General features: G+C 38.1%; 1 protein-coding gene across 2 annotated transcripts; it reads right to left on the bottom strand.

Annotated features, from left to right (window-relative positions):
* On the bottom strand, positions 1–18,626 carry ctdspl2a (CTD (carboxy-terminal domain, RNA polymerase II, polypeptide A) small phosphatase like 2a). Of its 2 annotated transcripts, none has more exons than XM_038291190.1 (13): positions 18,424–18,626; positions 12,799–13,010; positions 11,227–11,362; positions 9,396–9,542; positions 9,095–9,322; positions 8,870–8,963; positions 6,807–6,918; positions 6,636–6,722; positions 6,482–6,544; positions 6,300–6,379; positions 4,808–4,934; positions 4,598–4,693; positions 1–1,101 (listed from the first exon to the last, which is right to left on the bottom strand). In XM_038291190.1, exons 2-13 carry the CDS (start codon positions 12,985–12,987, stop codon positions 1,036–1,038), a joined length of 1,425 nt encoding a protein of 474 aa, XP_038147118.1. In that variant the 5' UTR covers positions 12,988–13,010; positions 18,424–18,626; the 3' UTR covers positions 1–1,035. The 2 variants fall into 2 exon arrangements, with proteins under 2 accessions (XP_038147118.1, XP_038147119.1); XM_038291191.1 differs by lacking the exon at positions 18,424–18,626 and adding an exon at positions 18,274–18,297.
* Between the last annotated feature and the right edge of the window lie 290 nt (positions 18,627–18,916).

Below are 18,916 nucleotides of genomic sequence, written 5' to 3'. Positions count from 1 at the left end.
TCGTATAAAAATGTATTTATTTTCAGAGATCCATTGAGTAACACTGAATACACCAGGAGTGATCATTCAATAGTCAATTAAACCTGTGACTCTTACAGAGATCTGACAAATAAGATGTTTGGAAAACGAGATTTGAAAGCAATGTTGGTCATTTGCTGGTGCTACAAATTTTATCTTCCCCCTAAATATCAAATTGAGGTGATTGACACCAGTGTAGAAAAGTGACAAGATTTTATTATATCAACTTACAAAGGGCTGGAAGTCAAAGTGCAAGATGCCTGAACCCCCCCCCGCACCCCACAAAGAGGACGATCAAAGTGTCGAAATCAGAAATGGATACTCGGAAACAAATCTCTAAAATTATTGTTTGGCCGTTATGGCTTTGTATTCGTTTGAGACCTTATCCTAGCTTATATATCTTAATTTTAAAACCTTTCAGAAACAGTCTTATTTTTCTTTTCTTTTTAAAAACTGGACCTTATTACAGACGACTGCATGTTACGGGGAAAAGCATCACAGGAATACTGCAGGCATACAACAGGAAAAAAAAAATAAGCATCTGCTTAACAGTTTTAAAGAAAACACAAGAGTTTGTGGGTTTTATAAAAAGCAACCGATCAAAAGAGTACATACTAAAATCCAAAGTGAAAATAAAACGACTTAAAAACCTTAGAGAAAAAAACAAAACAAAAAACAGTTATATACATATTATTTACAAGTAACCAGAATGAATAATATACAGGTTTGCCCGGCCCCTTAAAGTCAGGCTGGAACCAACGAGGTCCGTACGAACCGACGTCACGCCACATTCACTTCTGTCAATCCAAAATGGTTGTGTTAGAGACAAACTACCCTCCAGAAGGTCTTCTGCTCCTGTTCAACACCCAGGATGTTTTGAATCAGAGCTTGTTTTTTCTTCTTTTTTTTTTTTTTTAAGCTATGGCAATGTTTACGCAAACAGAAAACCACTGAACATCTCCTTCTGCCGAGTCTTTCCCACAAACAATGTTGAAGTGACGCATGAACGGAGGCTCCTCAGTCTGGAGGAAGGAGGTCGTGCAAACGGAACTGTTCTCTGATGTGCGGTCTGACGTCTTCATTCTGTGACAGAAGAATTCAATTAAAAAAAAAGAAAAATAAGAGGAAGAAGAGTTCAGGTCTTCTAGCATCTATAGGGGAAGTTTGACTATTGCAAAACTTGAGGAAAATTATTTCCAAATCCACAAGACTCCAGCTGAAAGGAAGCATAAATTTAAAGTGTCTCGTTGAACCCCAGTGGGCCTCAGCAGATGGCCGCTCACACTGAGCCTGGTTCTGCTGGAGGTTTCTTCCTGTTCAAAGGGAGTTTTTCCTCTCCACTGTCGCTACAAGCATGCTTAGTGTGAGGGATTGCTGAAGCGTCAATGAGTCGATGCAATCAGCTGGTTTTCCTTAGATAGAAAACTTCTACACTGCAAAAACGATCTAGAAATAAGTAAAAATCTCTTAAATTAAGTGTATTTATCCTTATTCTAAGTAGGTAAATAAGATAGTTTGCCAGTGGAGTGAGTGTTTCTACTCTTAAAATAAGATAATTAGAGAATTTGCACTTGAAATAAGACAATGCAATTGTGTTTTCTTGCTTTAAGTGTAAATTGTCTTGTTCCATTGGCAAAATGTCTCTTTTACCTCCTCAATTCAAGAACAAATGCACTTATTGTAAGAAAAAATTACTTTAATTTAATTTCTATTTTTCCAGTGTAATCAATCTGACTGGATGATCTGGTGAACTAGAAAGTTCCTTGAGATGACATGTGGCGTGAACTGGCGCTATAGAAATAAACTGAATTGAAAGTTACTTGAACCTGGCAAGAACTCGGCATCATTTTAAAATAGTGTTTTGGTGCCCCAATCAAAAAACCTGGTCATTTAGACCATCGGCCCCCAACCACCGGGCTGCGGACTGGTACCAGTCCGTCGTTCATTTGGTACCAGGCCGCACAGGAAAAAAAAAATATATTTATATATATTTTATCGACGATCAGAGTCTGAGTGGTGTTTTATTTTGAAAAATACAAAACATTAGGGTATTCTCTCCCAATTCCATCAGTCGGTGCATCTGTGCCTCTTGACACAGGTTAATTCAGATCCAGTCTCATCCTATCTATAACATCCTATCTTTGTGAAGCGGGATTTTCTGCGGTTACAGCGACCAAAACAAAGCTACGGAGCAGACTGGACATCAGGAGCACACTTGGTCTGTCATTGTCTTCGATTACGCCTAGATGGGACCGGTTTGTTTTGGAGAAACAAGCTCAGTGCTCCCACTAATTCAACATAATGGTGAGTTTTATTTTTATGCTGTTTGTATTTGATCTTATGCCAGTCGTATCATTTTATTTGATCGTATTTACCCCCCACACTTTAAAGGGCGGTCCGTGAAAATATTATCTGACGTATAACTGGTCCGTGGCGCAAAAAAGGTTGGGGACCGCTGATGTAAACGATTGATGACTAAATTGGAATTCATTCTATTGGGTTGCAGTGTTGTTGTTTTTTTTTGCCGCAATTGGAATATTTTGCTATCAGGTAGCCAAGGCTCAAAGCGGCTCAAACACCAATTGGGGGGGGGTTAAAGTAGACTCACTCCTTTTAAAGGGCTTATCTACCTTTTTTTCTTTTTTTTCCATTATTTTGTTTAGGGCGGGTTAAGCAGCAGCTTACTTCTAGGTCAATAGCATGTCAAAGACATCTTTGGATGCAGACCGGGGAACATCGCTGCTCTGCGCTTAAAGCTACAGTGTGTAATTTTCAGCGACATCTAGCGGTCAGACTGCAGACTGCAGCAACATGAACGTCTCCCCCCCACCAACAGTACGGCGAGCGTTACGGGACAAAATGTCTTCCACGACGTCCGCATCACCTACCTTCTCAAGTGATGAGGTTTGTTTACATAGATAATTTTACAGATAGTATTTCATTAGTCTGTGTAGGGTATAGATTTCATGTAGACTTAAGATAATAAATATACCCGTTATTTTTTCTACGTCGTTGTGACGTTTTGGTGAGCTGCTTTGCATGGTGATATAAACAGACGAAGTAATTGTAGTCATTAGTTTAACAGCGAGATTGTGTTCGCTGGAAGAATATATATTCCCCGTTTACAGAGTCCAAGTCTTGTTTGTGGCACGGGGGTTACAAGGCAAGGAAGAGGGAAAGGAAGAGGGCAGAGAGGCCGGGGTGAGCGTGCAGCTGGGGCCAGGCGAGAGAGGGGAGCCAGCGGGGTGAGAGCAGAGGAGGAAAGGCTTGAAGATCTCCAAAGGAGCCGGAGAGAAGTAACCGAGGTATATATCCAGAAAATTATTTTACAGAAAATAACTGAATCATTACCTGTGAAACGTCAGGGACGTTGCTGAATAAGTATACTGGAGAGTAACAGCATCATCACGCAGCATGTTATTGTTTTAGACAGGTCTGAGCATCCTGTACTCCAAAAACTGCAGTGATATTAGACAATTGTGTGTATAGGATTAATTACCTGTCCAAGAGAAAACTGGCAACTTGAGCGTCACTTTGAAAACCTTTTTCCTCCATCAGTGACTTCCATCGTGTAAATGCCGTGCCAATGTTGATCCGTGTTTTTTGTCGTTTCTTGTCACTCTTGCGTTTATTCTCGTCGTGTTTCCGCTTCTTAGATGACGGGGGTTCGGTGTCCGCCGCTTTTCGTTGTGATACAGAGTAGGCATGATCCTCCATTCGTCTGATGTTTGGCCACACAGTGCCAAACAGTTTGCAAAGTCACTCACGCCTGCCGCCTTGTTTACCTTTCTTGTTACCGAGGCGCAGTATACCTGCTTCTTCTTCTTCTTTGGTTTCAGGCAGACTAAACGCTTCTCAGGCATAATACTGCCATCTACTGTTCAGTACCGTCTCAGTTCATCTCTCTCAACTTGCCGTAGTTATTTTCGAGCGTCATGGGAGATCTCGCAATCGCTAGTTTGTTGCCTCTGCGCTGCCGTAGCGCAAAGATGTCAGCCTCCATGGCTGCGAGACCCGCTCCTATGTAATTATAAATAACGAATTCTAAGGCAACGCAAATGTTATGGTTAAAAGGCTGAGCTCATAGGTGATGATAAATAACATAGTTATGTATAATATATTAAATTTCTGAATTTATATGCCTGTAATTATTACACACTGTAGCTTTAATGGAAGCAGCTTTAACTGATGCTGTGCGTTATGTTTAAGTCAGGCTGTCGCTGGACACCTTATGAATACTCTATGTATACACCAAAAATTGAAAAAATACATAGAAAGTTCAGCGTATGCCAACCTTTTAGAAGATTTGGGACGTCAGGAATACGCCGTCTTAAGCAGGCGCCCAATGAACTGAGACTAGACCTGAAACCCTGCTGTTAACCATCTACTGTAAACCGCCCCCCTCTCTCTCTGACCAATTTATTGAGATCTAAACTGTCGAAAGCTTTAGAAAAGAAAAAAAAATACAAATTTACAGAACGCTAAACCCCGTGCCTTAGTTTCGTGCTTTAAAGTTTAATCCCAAACCTCTAGAAAACATCAGGCTCCACGGAGCCGAGTGGTTCGATCAAATACATACCAGCTCCACCAGCTTCTCAAGGAAAGGAATGAGCTTTAGAAGCTCATTGTCGTTTCTATCCACAAACCAGCTTTCGATTGGGATTCCATTAGTTAGCTGAAAAAGACAAAATTCATGATTGAATCTCATTGGTGGAGAACCGTGGGGGGAAGAAAAATAACCAAAAACCAACACCAGTTTGTCTTTCTGCTTCCGGTGACACGGTTTTACCTGATAGGCAAAGGCTTGGGGGGAGTTGTCGATTATGACCGTCTTTGCCAGATCCCGTCCGAGAATGTTCAGGTCTTTGATATAATTTCCTTGAACACAAACACAGTGCTCCCGAAACAGTCTATGTCTGAGGAAAAAATAAATAACAGAAGGGTTACTACAAAAAAGTAAAAAAGAAAACAATCCACTGGACTTTGTTTCCAAGTTTGAAGACGTTTCTCTTCCATCCAGGAAGCTTTTTCAATTCAAAATGGCAGAAATAGCGTTAAGTTCCAGGTTTTATAGAGTGGACTAAAACAAAGCCTTGTTTTGGTTTAGAAAACATGCAAATTGAACCAGTTCACCCTTTGGAGAAGGCAAACGACCGTCCATTCGAAAGGGGCGGACACATTAGCCCAGTTTTCTATGACAAAACAAGACTTTGGCTGTTTCTCAATCTGTGCGTTCTAATGTACTCGTGAAACGTCTTCAGCTTCAGCCCTGTTCCAATTCACAAGAACAAGAAGACCAAGAACGGACAAAGTCCCTGGATGTTGTTCACTCCCCTCCCTCTTTACCCAGCATGCATCAGAGCAGACTGACAGCTGTCCCAGCATGCACTGCAGCAGCAGCAGCTTCCAGGTTAGCGCTCACAGAGCTCAGAGGATTAAGTTGAAAGTCTTCTGTTCTGTTGCCGTTGTTCAATAAAAGTACATTTTAAGATCATTTGAGGCGAGAACATTACCAGTATACTTTAAATGCACTATATGGCCCATTTACTGATTTACTGCGTAATTAAAAAACAATTCTGAAGTTGAGAGGACCGCGGCAACCAGTGGCCCTCCAAGGACAGCCAGGGCTAACGTTAGCCCGCCTGCGGCAGTCCTCTCTCAGTATAGCCGTCTGCGAAGAACCGCTGGCTCTGATGGCGAGTTTGTTTTTTATTGAAAAATGTTCATTTGATTTGTTTTTATCTGACTGTTAACTATTATTCCCCCAACAAAAGAAAAAGTCAACATTTATTTTTATCTAGAGACTATTAGTAACAAGTGAAAAGCAGCTCCAGACGAGCAGAGCGTGCGATGATGTCATCAGTTCTGTTCCAATTGACCCAGATTTATGCTGCATGCTCCCGTTCTCCCCAAGTCCACACTTTCCTGTTTTCTTCTCAAGAACATACTTGGCGAGGAGGACACAGGTCCATACTTGCGTTCTTCGTCTTAAAACTTGGAAACAAAGTCCAGCGGATTGTTTTTTTTGACCTGGAGGAGAATGCTCACCAGCAATAAAAGGGTTAACAACATAAACTGTGGTTACATCCTGTAAACACGTTAAGTGATGTTAATAAGGGGTAATAAATAATACAAAATTAACCATTTTATAATTGATGATTAAATAGTTTTTTTATTACTGTTATATAATCATTAGATATATGAAATATAGTTATTAAATTCTGAGAAGATATAAAGTTAAACTCTTTTCTAAAAGCTGTTTTTAAATTGAGCTAACTTACCTTACTAGCTGTTTTTTCGGATCCAGTATGTTGAGCAACTTATCTGCATAGACTTTTTTTGAAGCAGTGAAGAGAATAATCTGAAATTTGAAGGCAAACATTTTTTTTTTTAAATTTAATTTAAGCTGTAATGAGATTCAGCGACACCAAGAAAAACCGCCGGCCGCAGAGAAGAACCTCACCTCGTACAACTGAGACATGCGCTCAAGAAACTCTCGGAAAAAGGGCCTCAATCGGACATAGACCTGGAGAATTCAAAGGCAAGCAGAGTTTTTGTTAATGTGGATAAAAACCTGAGAGGTTTTAATAACAGACGGGCTTTTTTCCTAAAGTTACCTGGTAGATTACATCCTGAAAGAGCACAGGGAATGTCAGGGCTGCATCTTCTAATTCATTCAGACTGCAGTGGACTAAGGTTTCATCCTGGCAGGAAGATGAAAGAATTATAAAAAAGCTAATTAAAAAGATTTAAAAAAAAAAAACAAAAAAAAACATTCCACTTCCTACCAGATCCAAGACCAGCGAGAACTCGGGTGTGCTGCGTGTTTTCAAAGGTAAAGCTGGTTTACGCGTTAACTGTTCTTCTGTCAGCGGAGGCACATGCTTGATGAAGAAGTACCTGCAGAGAAACAGAAGATGCCGGTGGAGGATATGAGATTTCACACTTCTAGTGATAAATTGTTTACTGCTTTTCTGCTTTGGGTTCAAATAAAATATAAAACTAAGAGAGAAAAAAAAAAGAAAAAAAAGAAATGCCAACTTGCCCGAATATATTAAGACAAATAAAAGTGCTTCTATACGAAATTCATAAAAAGCTCTCTGAAAGTAGGGTTGTCAAAAGTATCGATACCGAAATGTTGTATCCGGATACAATACTCGTTTTTAAAAGTATTGATACAGTGCCAAGTTTTTTATCAAGCTTGCTTAATATTGTGCACAGCATACAACCTCAAAACATTGTTCTTATTGTTTATTGTATTTTATTTATTAATGAAAATATTTCTGTTGAATTTTGGAGTCTTTGTTTTTATTCTTGTGGTATCGAAAATGGTATCGAGTATCGAATATTTTCCTTAGCATCGGTATCGAGTTGAAAAGTTTAGTATCGTGACAACCCTATCTGAAAGTGAAAGAAACATGTTTTATTTGGTCCAAATAACCTTACAAGGTATTAATGCTGACACTAGCACTGACATTTTTTAGTTAATAAACCTAAATATAATTGTTAACAAGGCTTATTAACTTTTTTACTTTTCAATGAACTTTTTACCTTTTTTCTTAACTTTGTTCTTTCAAGTTAATTTCCAGTGGAATCTATAATTCAAGGGCTCATCTTATTGGTCAAAAGCCAAAATAAGATGTACAGCCATGTAGCAAGCTCTTTGCTGAATGGCTGGATATAGATCTTGTGCTTCTAGACGTCACTGAGGGGCGGTGGGGACTCCATTTGTAAGGGGAATGCAAGTGATCAAAAATGCTAAATTGCCCTATAAAGGGTTAAATAGTAGGAAATCGGTTAAACGGCTTCGTCCTGCAGCCAAGTTATTATTAGCTGTGATCAGAAACTTGCTTCAAAGATTCAATACCAGTTTTTTTTTTTGCTAGAAATATTAGGAAGTTGTGAGTTACTGAAAACACTTTATGAAAACTGTCCTTAGGGGACATGGAGGATGACAGGTTTGACTGAAAGAGCCGAAAGAGGCCAGAGAAATGAGGCACTAATGAGGCAGGAACAGCTTAAAATATTTGACAATTGGGCAAAAGTCATTTTTTTCTCATTCTGGTCAGAAAGTAAAACATGATAAGGATTAATGACACACATTGAAATATCTAAAGTCTTCATTTGTCGTCATTTTTATCTTCATAACTTTAATTGAAATTCAGTCCTTCACTTTTCTGATGTCAGAGACGTAAAGATACCAGGAGAGGATGATTGATGGAAATGAAGATTACATTTTGGGAAAATCTGGATATTTTTTTTATTCCCACCAAAGCACTTCCTGGGCTTCCACAGCCCTGGATGACATCAGTTCCTCCGTTCTTGTTATTAGATGATTACTTATAAATCTGCTGACTGTGTAACACCACTGGCTGCAAACATTCTGTTTATCATTTTCATTATTTGCTGTGAAACGTTGTTTAGCAAGCATTTTCACAACTTGAATCGTTTCTCTTTAAATTAAGGTCACCTCCTAAAGGGAATGAACCAAAATTAAAGCTAGTTTTAAAAGTCATTTTTATCATAACCATAAAGGAAAATAAATAAATAAATCTAATAATCGGACTTGGTAGGGGGAAAAATACAGTTTTATTTATTTATTTTTTATTTTTTTTATTTTAAGACGTATCGACCAGCCCTAACAGAAAAGTACAAAAGATTTTGTAAAATATATATATTTTTAAAATAATTTTTGAGGTTTAGCTGTAAAACTGTGAGCTGAAACAATAACACAGCTTTCTGCTGCCACCTAGTGGTCAGAAGCTTCCCATTATGAAAACCTGGAAACTTGAATTTTATTAAAAATAAATAATGTTTTTTTGATGTTTTTTTTTGTTTTAAATCAACTTACGGGTCGAAAACCTCCCAGTCCTCCTCATACGAGGTTTCTGCAGGTGCTGAAGGTAAAGAGTGTTGGTAGCTGCCATCTGGCATACACCCAGGAGCTGCAGACAGAGAATTAAAAATGAGCTCTATTTAAACCAAAAAGCCCGACATTATAATGAAGAGGTCTGTCCAAAAGCAGAAAACGTCATGTTGTTGTTTTGTCAATAATAATAAAAAGAAACTTGGTTACCTGTTAATGGGGGTATGTCCGTTTCAGTGACGATTTCTCCTTCTTCGATGGTCGTCTCGGAGGGGATCTGAAGCCTCTGAGGCGACATCTGGATGGTGTGACACGGAGTGATTCCATCCCTGGATGTCAGAGTACTGCTTGGCATTTCTTCTGCCTGCTCGATGTCCAGCTGTTTAATGATTTCCTCCGCCTCCATGGCTTGGCCCGGCGAATCTGAGCCTGGAGTGGCTTAAAGTGACACAAATGACATTTCAGTAGCTTTACGGCCTAATAAAGCTGACAAGTTGTTTCTATTCCCTACCAGTTTTAGTTGCTGGTGAGAAAAAGTTGAAAACTGGAGAGAAGATGGTTCCTAGGAGGGTTGTGCGTGGCGGGCTGCTCGGTGAGTCTACTGTAGCCTCCAGTTTACCATTTGGTTTCATAGGTTTACTGTTGCAGGTCGTTGCATCTATAAAATAAACAATACATTATAAGATTTAATTAATACAAATATATATAATTGTGTCCGTCTCTATTTTTTATTTGCACCCTCTGCTTTGGAAATCAGACACTGTAGGAAAAAAAGCAAACCCAAACTTGGATCGCTCCAATTTATTTGCCGCTTGAATGAAGCTCTTCAGTTGATTTTCTGGATTTCACTCAACATGGAGTCGTGTATTTAAAGTAGTAGGGAAGTCATGTCAATGTCAAATCATTCTGGCTTAAACATGTATATAAATGTAGTCTTTATCAGACCATATTGCCCCAAAATTTAGAAAATTTCTATTTAAAAAAAAAATCCTGTCTTAAAATCTGTGTTTTTTTCCGTTATCTTCTGCAGGCCAGTTAGTTCTACGTCAGCCTGAACACCTAAATTCGACCAATCATATATAACGCTCATCTGTCAGTTAAATTTTTTCGGTCATAGCATCTTGATTCATATGTCGCAGCTAATATATGCAACGGTTGAAACCAGAATCCTTTCCTTTCCCATTGAGTTCCGTCCCAGTGTTCACGGGGATGGAACAACAGAACTGGCAGCGTTGCGAGGCAAGGGCTCAAACATGTACGGCTGGAAGCCTTCTACACCAAACCAAGCTTCTGCCGCCCTGGCGTCCTCTTCCACAACGTCTTCGTCCCCGCTTTCCTCCTCTAAATAAAAAATGGATGACGGAGGAGACTCATCCACGACCTCCGACACTAAACTCTCCTCCTCTTGCATGTTTCCGCTGTCCATAGCGTTCCTTGACAGCGTCGTTTCTAAGTCACCAATTTAGTGGAATTTCCCATTGGGAACCTGCTAGCACTAAGTTGCTAACTGGTTAGCATGATGCTTCCAATAAACCGGCCACAACCAAATTTGCTTGCGAACCTTCTGCCACAACAATCCTGCCCCCTTGATAATCGACCAATCAAATTCACTTTATTCACTCGTGTAAAGTCGGGCACCACTCGGGAGAATTCGGAAATGCAACGGTTGGAACAGCCGCTTCCCTACGACTTTAAAGGAATATTCATGGACATTTTATTCCATCCTGTTCAATAAATGATCAGTGTTTTTAATTCAGAGTAATTTTCATGTGAATGTGCTTTACTGGAGGCATCCATGTTTGTCAAAGAACACTACTGCCACCTACTGGTTTGTGACGTCACGGTGCGGTATCGGCTGTTGATCAAGTCCCAGTGCTGTATCTGGTGTTTGTCACAACGCGCTATTATCCAAGTCATCTTGAAAACATTCTTCTTCCAAATGTTGGCTACATATTACGGGTTTTTTCTCTGGCCAGAAGTTCGATGGCAAATCCTCCCTCTTCAAGTTGGCGATCCAACGACCAACCCGTCCGTGGAGGATCAGGAATCAGAAAGGTGGAATAACTCTTTTTTCCACTTTTTTTTTTGTCTCCACAAGTTAGCTTCAATAAATCCAGTTTCTGGTATTTTTTAGCTTAAATAAACTAAATAATGTTCTCTATAATAAAAGGCATCAGACACTTTGCCGTTCTTCTGAAATCATATTAACCATATTCCTCCTAAAGTCCCATTCTCATCAGAAAACATGAACACCGAATGTTTTAGAGTTGAAAGATGTTTTTTTTTCTCTTTTACATTTGCCGTAAAACAGGACAGAGACCAGAAGGCCGTCTCTGCTTTACCTTTACTTTGAGTTTTTCTGCAAACTCTTGACACCGACTTGTTGGCCAGACCCCGGGTCTGAGGCGTTGAAGTAATGAGCTCATCGTCTGAATTACAATCAATGCGACTTCGCTTGGCCGGGATTTCCTGCTCCACCTAAAAGCAAACAGACAAATAAAAATGGTCAAATTTGGACACTTTACTCAATTTGTTAAAGTTCAATGAAAAAAAGAAAAACCCAAAACTGATGCATGATAATACACATGATAAAGACTTAATGCAATGTTCAATATATACGACAAAATCAACAAGTGAAAGCTAAGGACTGTAACATCCAAGTTACTGTGCAGAGACTAAGGAAGCAGTTATTGAGTAAACAAAAAAGTATTTAATTAGAATAAGAAATTTAATCGTCTCAATAAAGCTGGTTATCTGGAAAACAGGAACACTTTTTATACATTAAATATGCTTAAAATTAACTTGCTTCGTAAAAAAATAAAGAGTTTGAATTTGGGGGAAAAGCCCAAAAAAAAACAAAGAAATCCAAATAATAATACTAATAATTAAACAACCCTTCAAGACTGTTCGGGGGAAGGGATGGGTTTCAATTAATTCATCAGTTTTAAAATTGGGGGTTTTAATAAAAGGAGTAAAACCTAATTTTAAACTAAACAAAATTTTAAGAACTAAAGCAAGCCTAAGGCATAAAACAATTCAAAGATTATATTACAATATGGTTATTATGGGATATCATGCATTCTATTTTAATAGTACCATGTAAAATATAAAATACGTTTTATTGATTAGATGAAGTAGAAGATAATACAAGGTAGATGTTAAATATGAACAAATGCCAGACAACCTTAATAATCTCATTAATTAAATGATCCCAATTCCATTTTATTAGAGAACTTATTTAAAATTCCCTGATTAGATATTTTTTATTTAAACTATAAGATATATGTGAATGAAAAGTTTTATCAATTTTTATTCTTAAGCTTCATGTGCATTTAATCTATACACTGCAAAAAATTTAAATCTCAATAAGTGATTTTTTTCTTAAAATAAGTGCATTTTTTGCTTGAATTAAGGAAGTAAGTGAGACACTTTGACAATGGAACAAGAACATTTACATTTAAAATAGGAAAACAATTATATTGTCTTATTACACGTGCATATAATCTAATTATCTTTTTTTAAGAGTCAAAATAATCATTCCATTGGCAAATCATCTTAATTATCTGCTCAAATTAAGGGTAAATACACTTAATTTAACAAATTTTTACTGATTTTTAGATCATTTTTGCAGTGTAAAGTATAAATATTAGAAGAGGAGTGAAAATTAACGCATGGAGGAGGAACGGGATTAGATGGGTTTAGGTAATCCCACCGATCATCAGCGTGAAACTAATTTTACTGATTTAATATCACAATAGGCTGAGTCTGTTTTGAGATTAAAAAAAAAAAGTAATGAAGTTGAATAGAATCCTTCCTGAATCCTAAAGCTAGAAAATATTACAATAAAATCTGTAATTTTAATAAATAGAGGTGACAGAATAAAAGCAAGAAGCAGTAAAGCTCTGCGTGTTTACCTTCACAGCATTCCCACGGATAAATTTCTTTATGGTGGAGAGGAGCCCAGTTTCATTTTTCTGCATTTTGCCTCGGCCTCTCGGCGGGGACGGCTCCACCTCTCTGTGTTTTCGTTTGGCCGGGGACGGGTGCGTTCGGTGGCCTTTGTTTGGCTGCTGAGGAGCTTTACGCACTCTCAGCCTCATCATGCTCCGGAGTCACATAGAAAAACCTGAGGAGGAACAGAAACACCAGCTGAAAAATATAGTTATGATTTAGTTTCTGCTTTAATAGTGTTCAATGTGGACAGATAACTGGAACAAAAAGGTTCCATATGCAGAATGTTTGTTAACTTAAATGTTAATAAAAGTACATGGTTACAGCATGCATTAAAAATGTTATTGCCTACGATTGTTTCTTAAATATTTTCCATTTTTAACCAACATTAAATGTTAATAAAGTAAAGTTTAGTTCTGATGGTCTCTTAAATCAGACTCCATGCAATATGAAGGAATAGCATTTGAATTTAAGGAGAGATTTAGGACTAACAAAGTCTTTATGTTGAGAGCTTAATTAAAAAAACTTTCCAAAGAAAGAAATATTTACACATCGGCTGTGACAATTAATCACATGAACTGTGATTAATTATTGAAATTGTCAACTAATTTAGTAATCGATTAATCGTTAACTGTAGTATAGACTCTAAATTATGCCTTTAGTTGACAGACTGACCCACTTAGAGCAGCAATTATATCAAGATGTAAACATTTTGCATTTAAGATAAAAAACTTTTGTTAATATACAATAATAACAGTGGAAAAGTTTTAGTTTCACTGGTTTAATTTAGTAAAAAATGTATTTTTCAAGTACCTTTTGGCTGATTATTAATTGAAAAAATAATCAACAGATTAACTGATTTGCAAAATAATCATTAGTTGCCCTGTTTACGCAACTTATTCCTCTTAGTACTACATATCACTCTGCAAAAGTAATCACACCTTACCATCCTTTCTCTCTTTTTAGTCACTATAGTGAAAAACTTCAAAGCTTATTGTCATTTTAAAGTATAACTTTAACAAACTCTTGTAAAATGGAAGAAAAAGGATCAAGGTTAAGATTTTTTTATTTTACTAATTGAAATCTGTAGACATTTGGTGGTATACATTCATATTTGCTCTCTGTTACTCTGTTGAACCTACATAAAATTAAGTATAATAAAAAATGTTTCCACCCATATTCAGTTAGATCTTGGTATTTTTACAGATGTTCTGAACAGCCTTTGAGAGAGAACATCAGTGAACAACCAGAATCATAAACACCAAGCATCAGTAAACGGGTGAGGAAAAAAAAAAGATGTAGAGAGGTTTAAAGCACAGTTATAAACCAACATCATGAGCTCTGAAAATTTCCTTAAATCTTCCCTTATTGTAAGAATTTTACAAAGAAAGCAACTGGATGTCCCGTTTTAAAGTAAGCAATAAGCCATACAGAATGGCCTAGTCAAAGCCCAGACCTAAACCAAGCAATTAGCGTTAAGGTTTGAATCAGATATTCTAACCATCTTACTGTGAACTAATCTTGAGCTGATCTACAAAGAAAAATCAGCAGAAATATCTAATATTTCTCATATATTCCCACATGTAAACCTGGGAAAGACCGCTTAAAGGGGCCTTCCATGGTCAGGTTCCCTCCTACATTAGAGGCCAGTTGTGTCTTTATACCCCCCCTCTCAGAGGCTGAGGTCTCAGGAGCTGAACCTGCTCATGTTCCCTCATACTCGTTACAGGACCAGGGAGGGATCGCTCCTTTCAGGCGGTCGCGCCGGCGCTCTGGAACGATCCTCCGCTTTCCTTGCTCTTACTTGATTCAATTGATGTTTTTAAGAGTGAACTAAAAACCTGTTTAAGAAAGCATTTTAAATCTAGTAGATTCAGGTTTGTTTTATGACCATGTCGTTTATGACTGTAAATACATTTTAATTGTATTGTAATTTTGTGAAGCACTTTCTGACCTCTATGTCTGCGAAAGGTGCTATATATATATAAACATTACTTACTTAGAAGGAAATAGTAAGGAAAATATTACCTTTAGTTATTAAAAACAAACCAAAAACAGCAACCAACAAAAGTATAATTTTAAAATGACAAAATGTGATAAAGAGAAACTTTTGTTTTCATGTCCGATCTGCAGGTGACAGCTTAGCTTAGCTTAGCATAGTTTGGATTTTACTAAAAGCAAAAATGTTATCAGGTGGTTTTGTTTGCAAAAATATTATTTCCTTTTTCTAAATCAACTCAGAGCAAATATATAAAATGTAATTTTAGGCTGAATAGCACAGCGCTAACACCTGTATGTCTCTAACAGGAACTGAAAACTACGGCAGAGGATTAGAGCAACTGAGAAAAAAATGTTGACTGATTTTTAAATATAATTTCAGTTTAATATGGTAAAAAACTCAGAATTCTGACAAAGGTCCGTATGGACACAGAAGCTTCCATACGGACCTTTGGTCCAACTTCGCAGGCTTTGGGACTTTTATCATCACACAGGCGGAGCTGTATAAAATTAGCTCTTCAAGATGTAAACATATAAGCTTTGTGTGGTTTTAAAATTAGGTAAAAGGATTAGGGCCACTAAAAATATATATATATATTTAAATATTATTTCAGTTTAATTTGGGGAAAAAAGACAGAATTCTAACTTTAATCTCAGAATTCAGCCTATAGACATTTTTCTCAAAATTTTGACTTTAATGTCATAATTCTGACTTTTTTCTCAGAATTTTGGATCTTAATGGGCACCATGAAGGAAGAGATGTGGAGCACTCAGCTTCACTGACAAAGATGGTAGTTTTTTTGGGAGGAACAGGAACACAATGGTGAATAATTATGGACTTAGGTGACTTTTTACATTCCCGAGGGTCTCTGGTGATGCTGTTTCATTAATGGAAGAGCAGAAGGAGATTAAAACAGAGAGCTAGATTAGTCTCTGCACATGGCTATGGCTTGATGCTAACATGTTTGTTAGCTGTCAGAATTCAGTCAAAATTCTGAGGAGTCAGAATTTTGGGATTAAAGTCACAACCCAGAGATTAAAGTCAGAACTCTGAGATTAAAGTCAGAATATTAAACTAAAATAATATTTTAAAATCAGTTAACTTTTTTTCCCTGTGTCCCTAATCCTCTTCCGTAGAAATCAATTTGACAAAGTTGTTTAAAAAAAAAAAAAGGAAACACTGCTCTATCTGTATGTCTTCTAGATATATACAGGTGCTGGTCATAAAATTTGAATATCATGAAAAAGTAGATTGATTTCAGTAATTCCATTTAAAAAGTGAAACTTGTATATTATATTCATACATTACATACAAACTCATATATTTCAGATGTTTATTTTTTTTAATTTTGATGATTACAAATGACAACAAATGAAAATCTCAAATTCATCATATCAGAAAATTAGAATATTGTGAAAAGGTTCAAAATTGATGGCCCCTGGTGCCACACTCTAATCAGCTAATTAACTCAAACCACCTGCAAAAGCCTTTAAATGGTCTTTCAGTCTAGTTCTATAGGCTACACAATCATGGGGAAGACTGCTGACTTGACAGTTGTCCAAAAGACGACCATCGACACCTTGCACAAGGAGGGCAAGACACAAAAGGTCATCGCTAAAGAGGCTGGCTGTTCACAGAGCTCAGTGTCCAAGCACATTAATAGAGAGGCGAAGGGAAGGAAAAGATGTGGTCGAAAAAAGTGTACAAGCAAGAGAGATAACCGCACCCTGGAGAGGATTGTGAAACAAAACCCCTTCAAAAATGTGGGGGAGATTCACAAAGAGTGGACTGCAGCTGGAGTGAGTGCTTCAAGAACCACCACACACAGACGTATGAAAGACATGGGTTTCTGCTGTCGCATTCCTTGTGTCAAGCCACTCTTGAACCACAGACAGCGTCAGAAGCGTCTTGCCTGGGCTAAAGAGAAACAGGACTGGACTGCTGGTGAGTGGTCCAAAGTCATGTTCTCTGATGAAAGTAAATTTTGCATTTCCTTTGGAAATCAAGGTCCCAGAGTCTGGAGGAAAAGAAGAGAGGCACTTCATCCACGTTGCTTGAAGTCCAGTGTAAAGTTTCCACAGTCAGTGATGGTTTGGGGTGCCATGTCATCTGCTGGTGTTGGTCCATTGTGTTTTCTGAGGTCCAGGGTCAACGCAGCCACATACCAGGAAGTTTTAGAGCACTTCATGCTTCCTGCAGCTGACCAACTTTTTGGAGATGCAGATTTCATTTTCCAACAGGACTTGGCACCTGCACACAGTGCCAAAGCTACCAGTACCTGGTTGAAGGACCATGGTATCCCTGTTCTTAATTGGCCAGCAAACTCTCCTGACCTTAACCCCATAGAAAATCTATGGGGTATTGTGAAGAAGAAGATGCAATACACCAGACCCAACAATTCAGAAGAGCTAAAAGCCACTATTAGAGCAACCTGGGCTATCATAACACCTGAGCAGTGCCACAGACTGATCGACTCCATGCCACGCCGCATTGCTGCAGTAATACAGGCCAAAGGAGGCCCAACTAAATACTGAGTGCTGTACATGCTCATACTTTTCATGTTCATACTTTTCAGTTGGCCAACATTTCTATAAATCCTTTGTTTTTATTGGTCTTCAGTAATATTCTAATTTTCTGATATGATGAATTTGAGATTTTCATTTGTTGTCATTTGTAATCATCAAAATTAAACAAAATAAACATCTGAAATATATGAGTTTGTATGTAATGTATGAATATAATATACAAGTTTCACTTTTTAAATGGAATTACTGAAATCACTCTACTTTTTCATGATATTCTAATTTTATGACCAGCACCTGTACTTAAACTGAGCCATGTCGTCACATTAATCAGAATTAAATTAGGTAAAATAAAATAAAAACACTATTTAAACTCATTGTGACAAGAAAAAAAGTCATTTAAGAGTCGATTTAAACGCTTAACCTGCTGTCAGTAAAAAAAAAAACGTTAGGTTGGACTACCATATATTTGAAAAACTACAACTTTGTTGTAATTAGTTATAATCTTTAGGGTTGTTTCAGGAGTCGCGCTTTGTTGCTAAATAGTGTCTGACAGCCAGCAGCTCCGCTGTCTGTCGTTACGTAACAAACCGCTTTAGCCCAGACCGGGCTCTCTGACACCGAACAGATTGACGCTGCTGCTGCTGCTTTATGATCCATCGCACAGCGTTGAGTCAATTTGGATTCAAATCACATTTATGGGTTTAACCTCTCAGTTTAAATACCGTTAAAGGAAATGCTGTCAGTGGGCTCAGTGACTAACAAGCTACATTTAGCTTCGAGGCTAACGAGACCCCAAAGGCAGAACAAGCGGTTCCGTAACGTTAGTTTTCGCACAGCACACATCAACCATCATTTCTTCTAATAATATATTATATCTATATTTAAACTAGCCGTTCATTAATGTGTTTTACAACCTTAAAGAACATGTCGTTTTGTTCGCTCCATAACTATGTTCAGCCATTAGACTACGCCCCCTTCGCTGACTAACGTTAGCCGCTAGCTAGCAGCAGTTGGACTTTCACAGGGGGCAGATATCTGTTGTTTATATGGCGGCTCTTTCTTACCGATCACTTCGGATGCTCGTAAAAAAAAAAAAAAATCCGACAGGGCGTTGTCAGTGTCGACCGCGGCGGCCGCCGTTTGGAGGTCGAGCCGTGCTTGTTTCCGCCAGCTGTGTCCGTCTCTCAGTGGCTAAAGTCGCAGAACAGCCGTGTCTTCGGACGCCATTTCCCGCCTCAGCACAAACAGAACGCTGGCGGAGCGCAGGGGAATGCGACAGAGAGGAACTGATGATGCGGTATGGCAAGCCGCTTTATCATTTTATAAACAGACAGGAGGAGATAGTCACACTTCAGCTCACTTTCCAAATAATCCTTGATTCTAGAGCCCGTGTTATTTTACAATCCAAATCCAAATTTATCTTTATAGCACTTTAATACTTTATTGGGCAAGTTAGCGTTTTTGATCACCCTTACAAATGGACCCCCCCCAGTGAGGTCTAGAAGAACAAGATCTATATCCATCCATTCAGCAAAGATCCTGCTACATGGCTGTACA

This window comes from Cyprinodon tularosa, unplaced genomic scaffold (assembly GCF_016077235.1).
Source record: "Cyprinodon tularosa strain WSP-4 unplaced genomic scaffold, ASM1607723v1 ctg296, whole genome shotgun sequence".
Classification (NCBI taxonomy): domain Eukaryota; kingdom Metazoa; phylum Chordata; class Actinopteri; order Cyprinodontiformes; family Cyprinodontidae; genus Cyprinodon; species Cyprinodon tularosa.
The sequence above is the reverse complement of the archived record's forward strand: the minus strand, read 5'-3'. Positions and strand labels throughout refer to the sequence as shown.

Coding starts and splice junctions, on each gene's coding strand:
- ctdspl2a (XM_038291190.1), bottom strand. CDS start 12,987: ATGATGAGGCTGAGAGTGCGTAAAGCTCCTCAGCAGCCAAACAAAGGC. Junction 8,964..9,094: donor GGACATACCCCCATTAACAG/GTAACCAAGTTT, acceptor CTCTGTCTGCAG/CTCCTGGGTGTATGCCAGAT. Junction 1,102..4,597: donor TTGAGAAGCTGGTGGAGCTG/GTATGTATTTGA, acceptor CTTCTGTCACAG/AATGAAGACGTCAGACCGCA.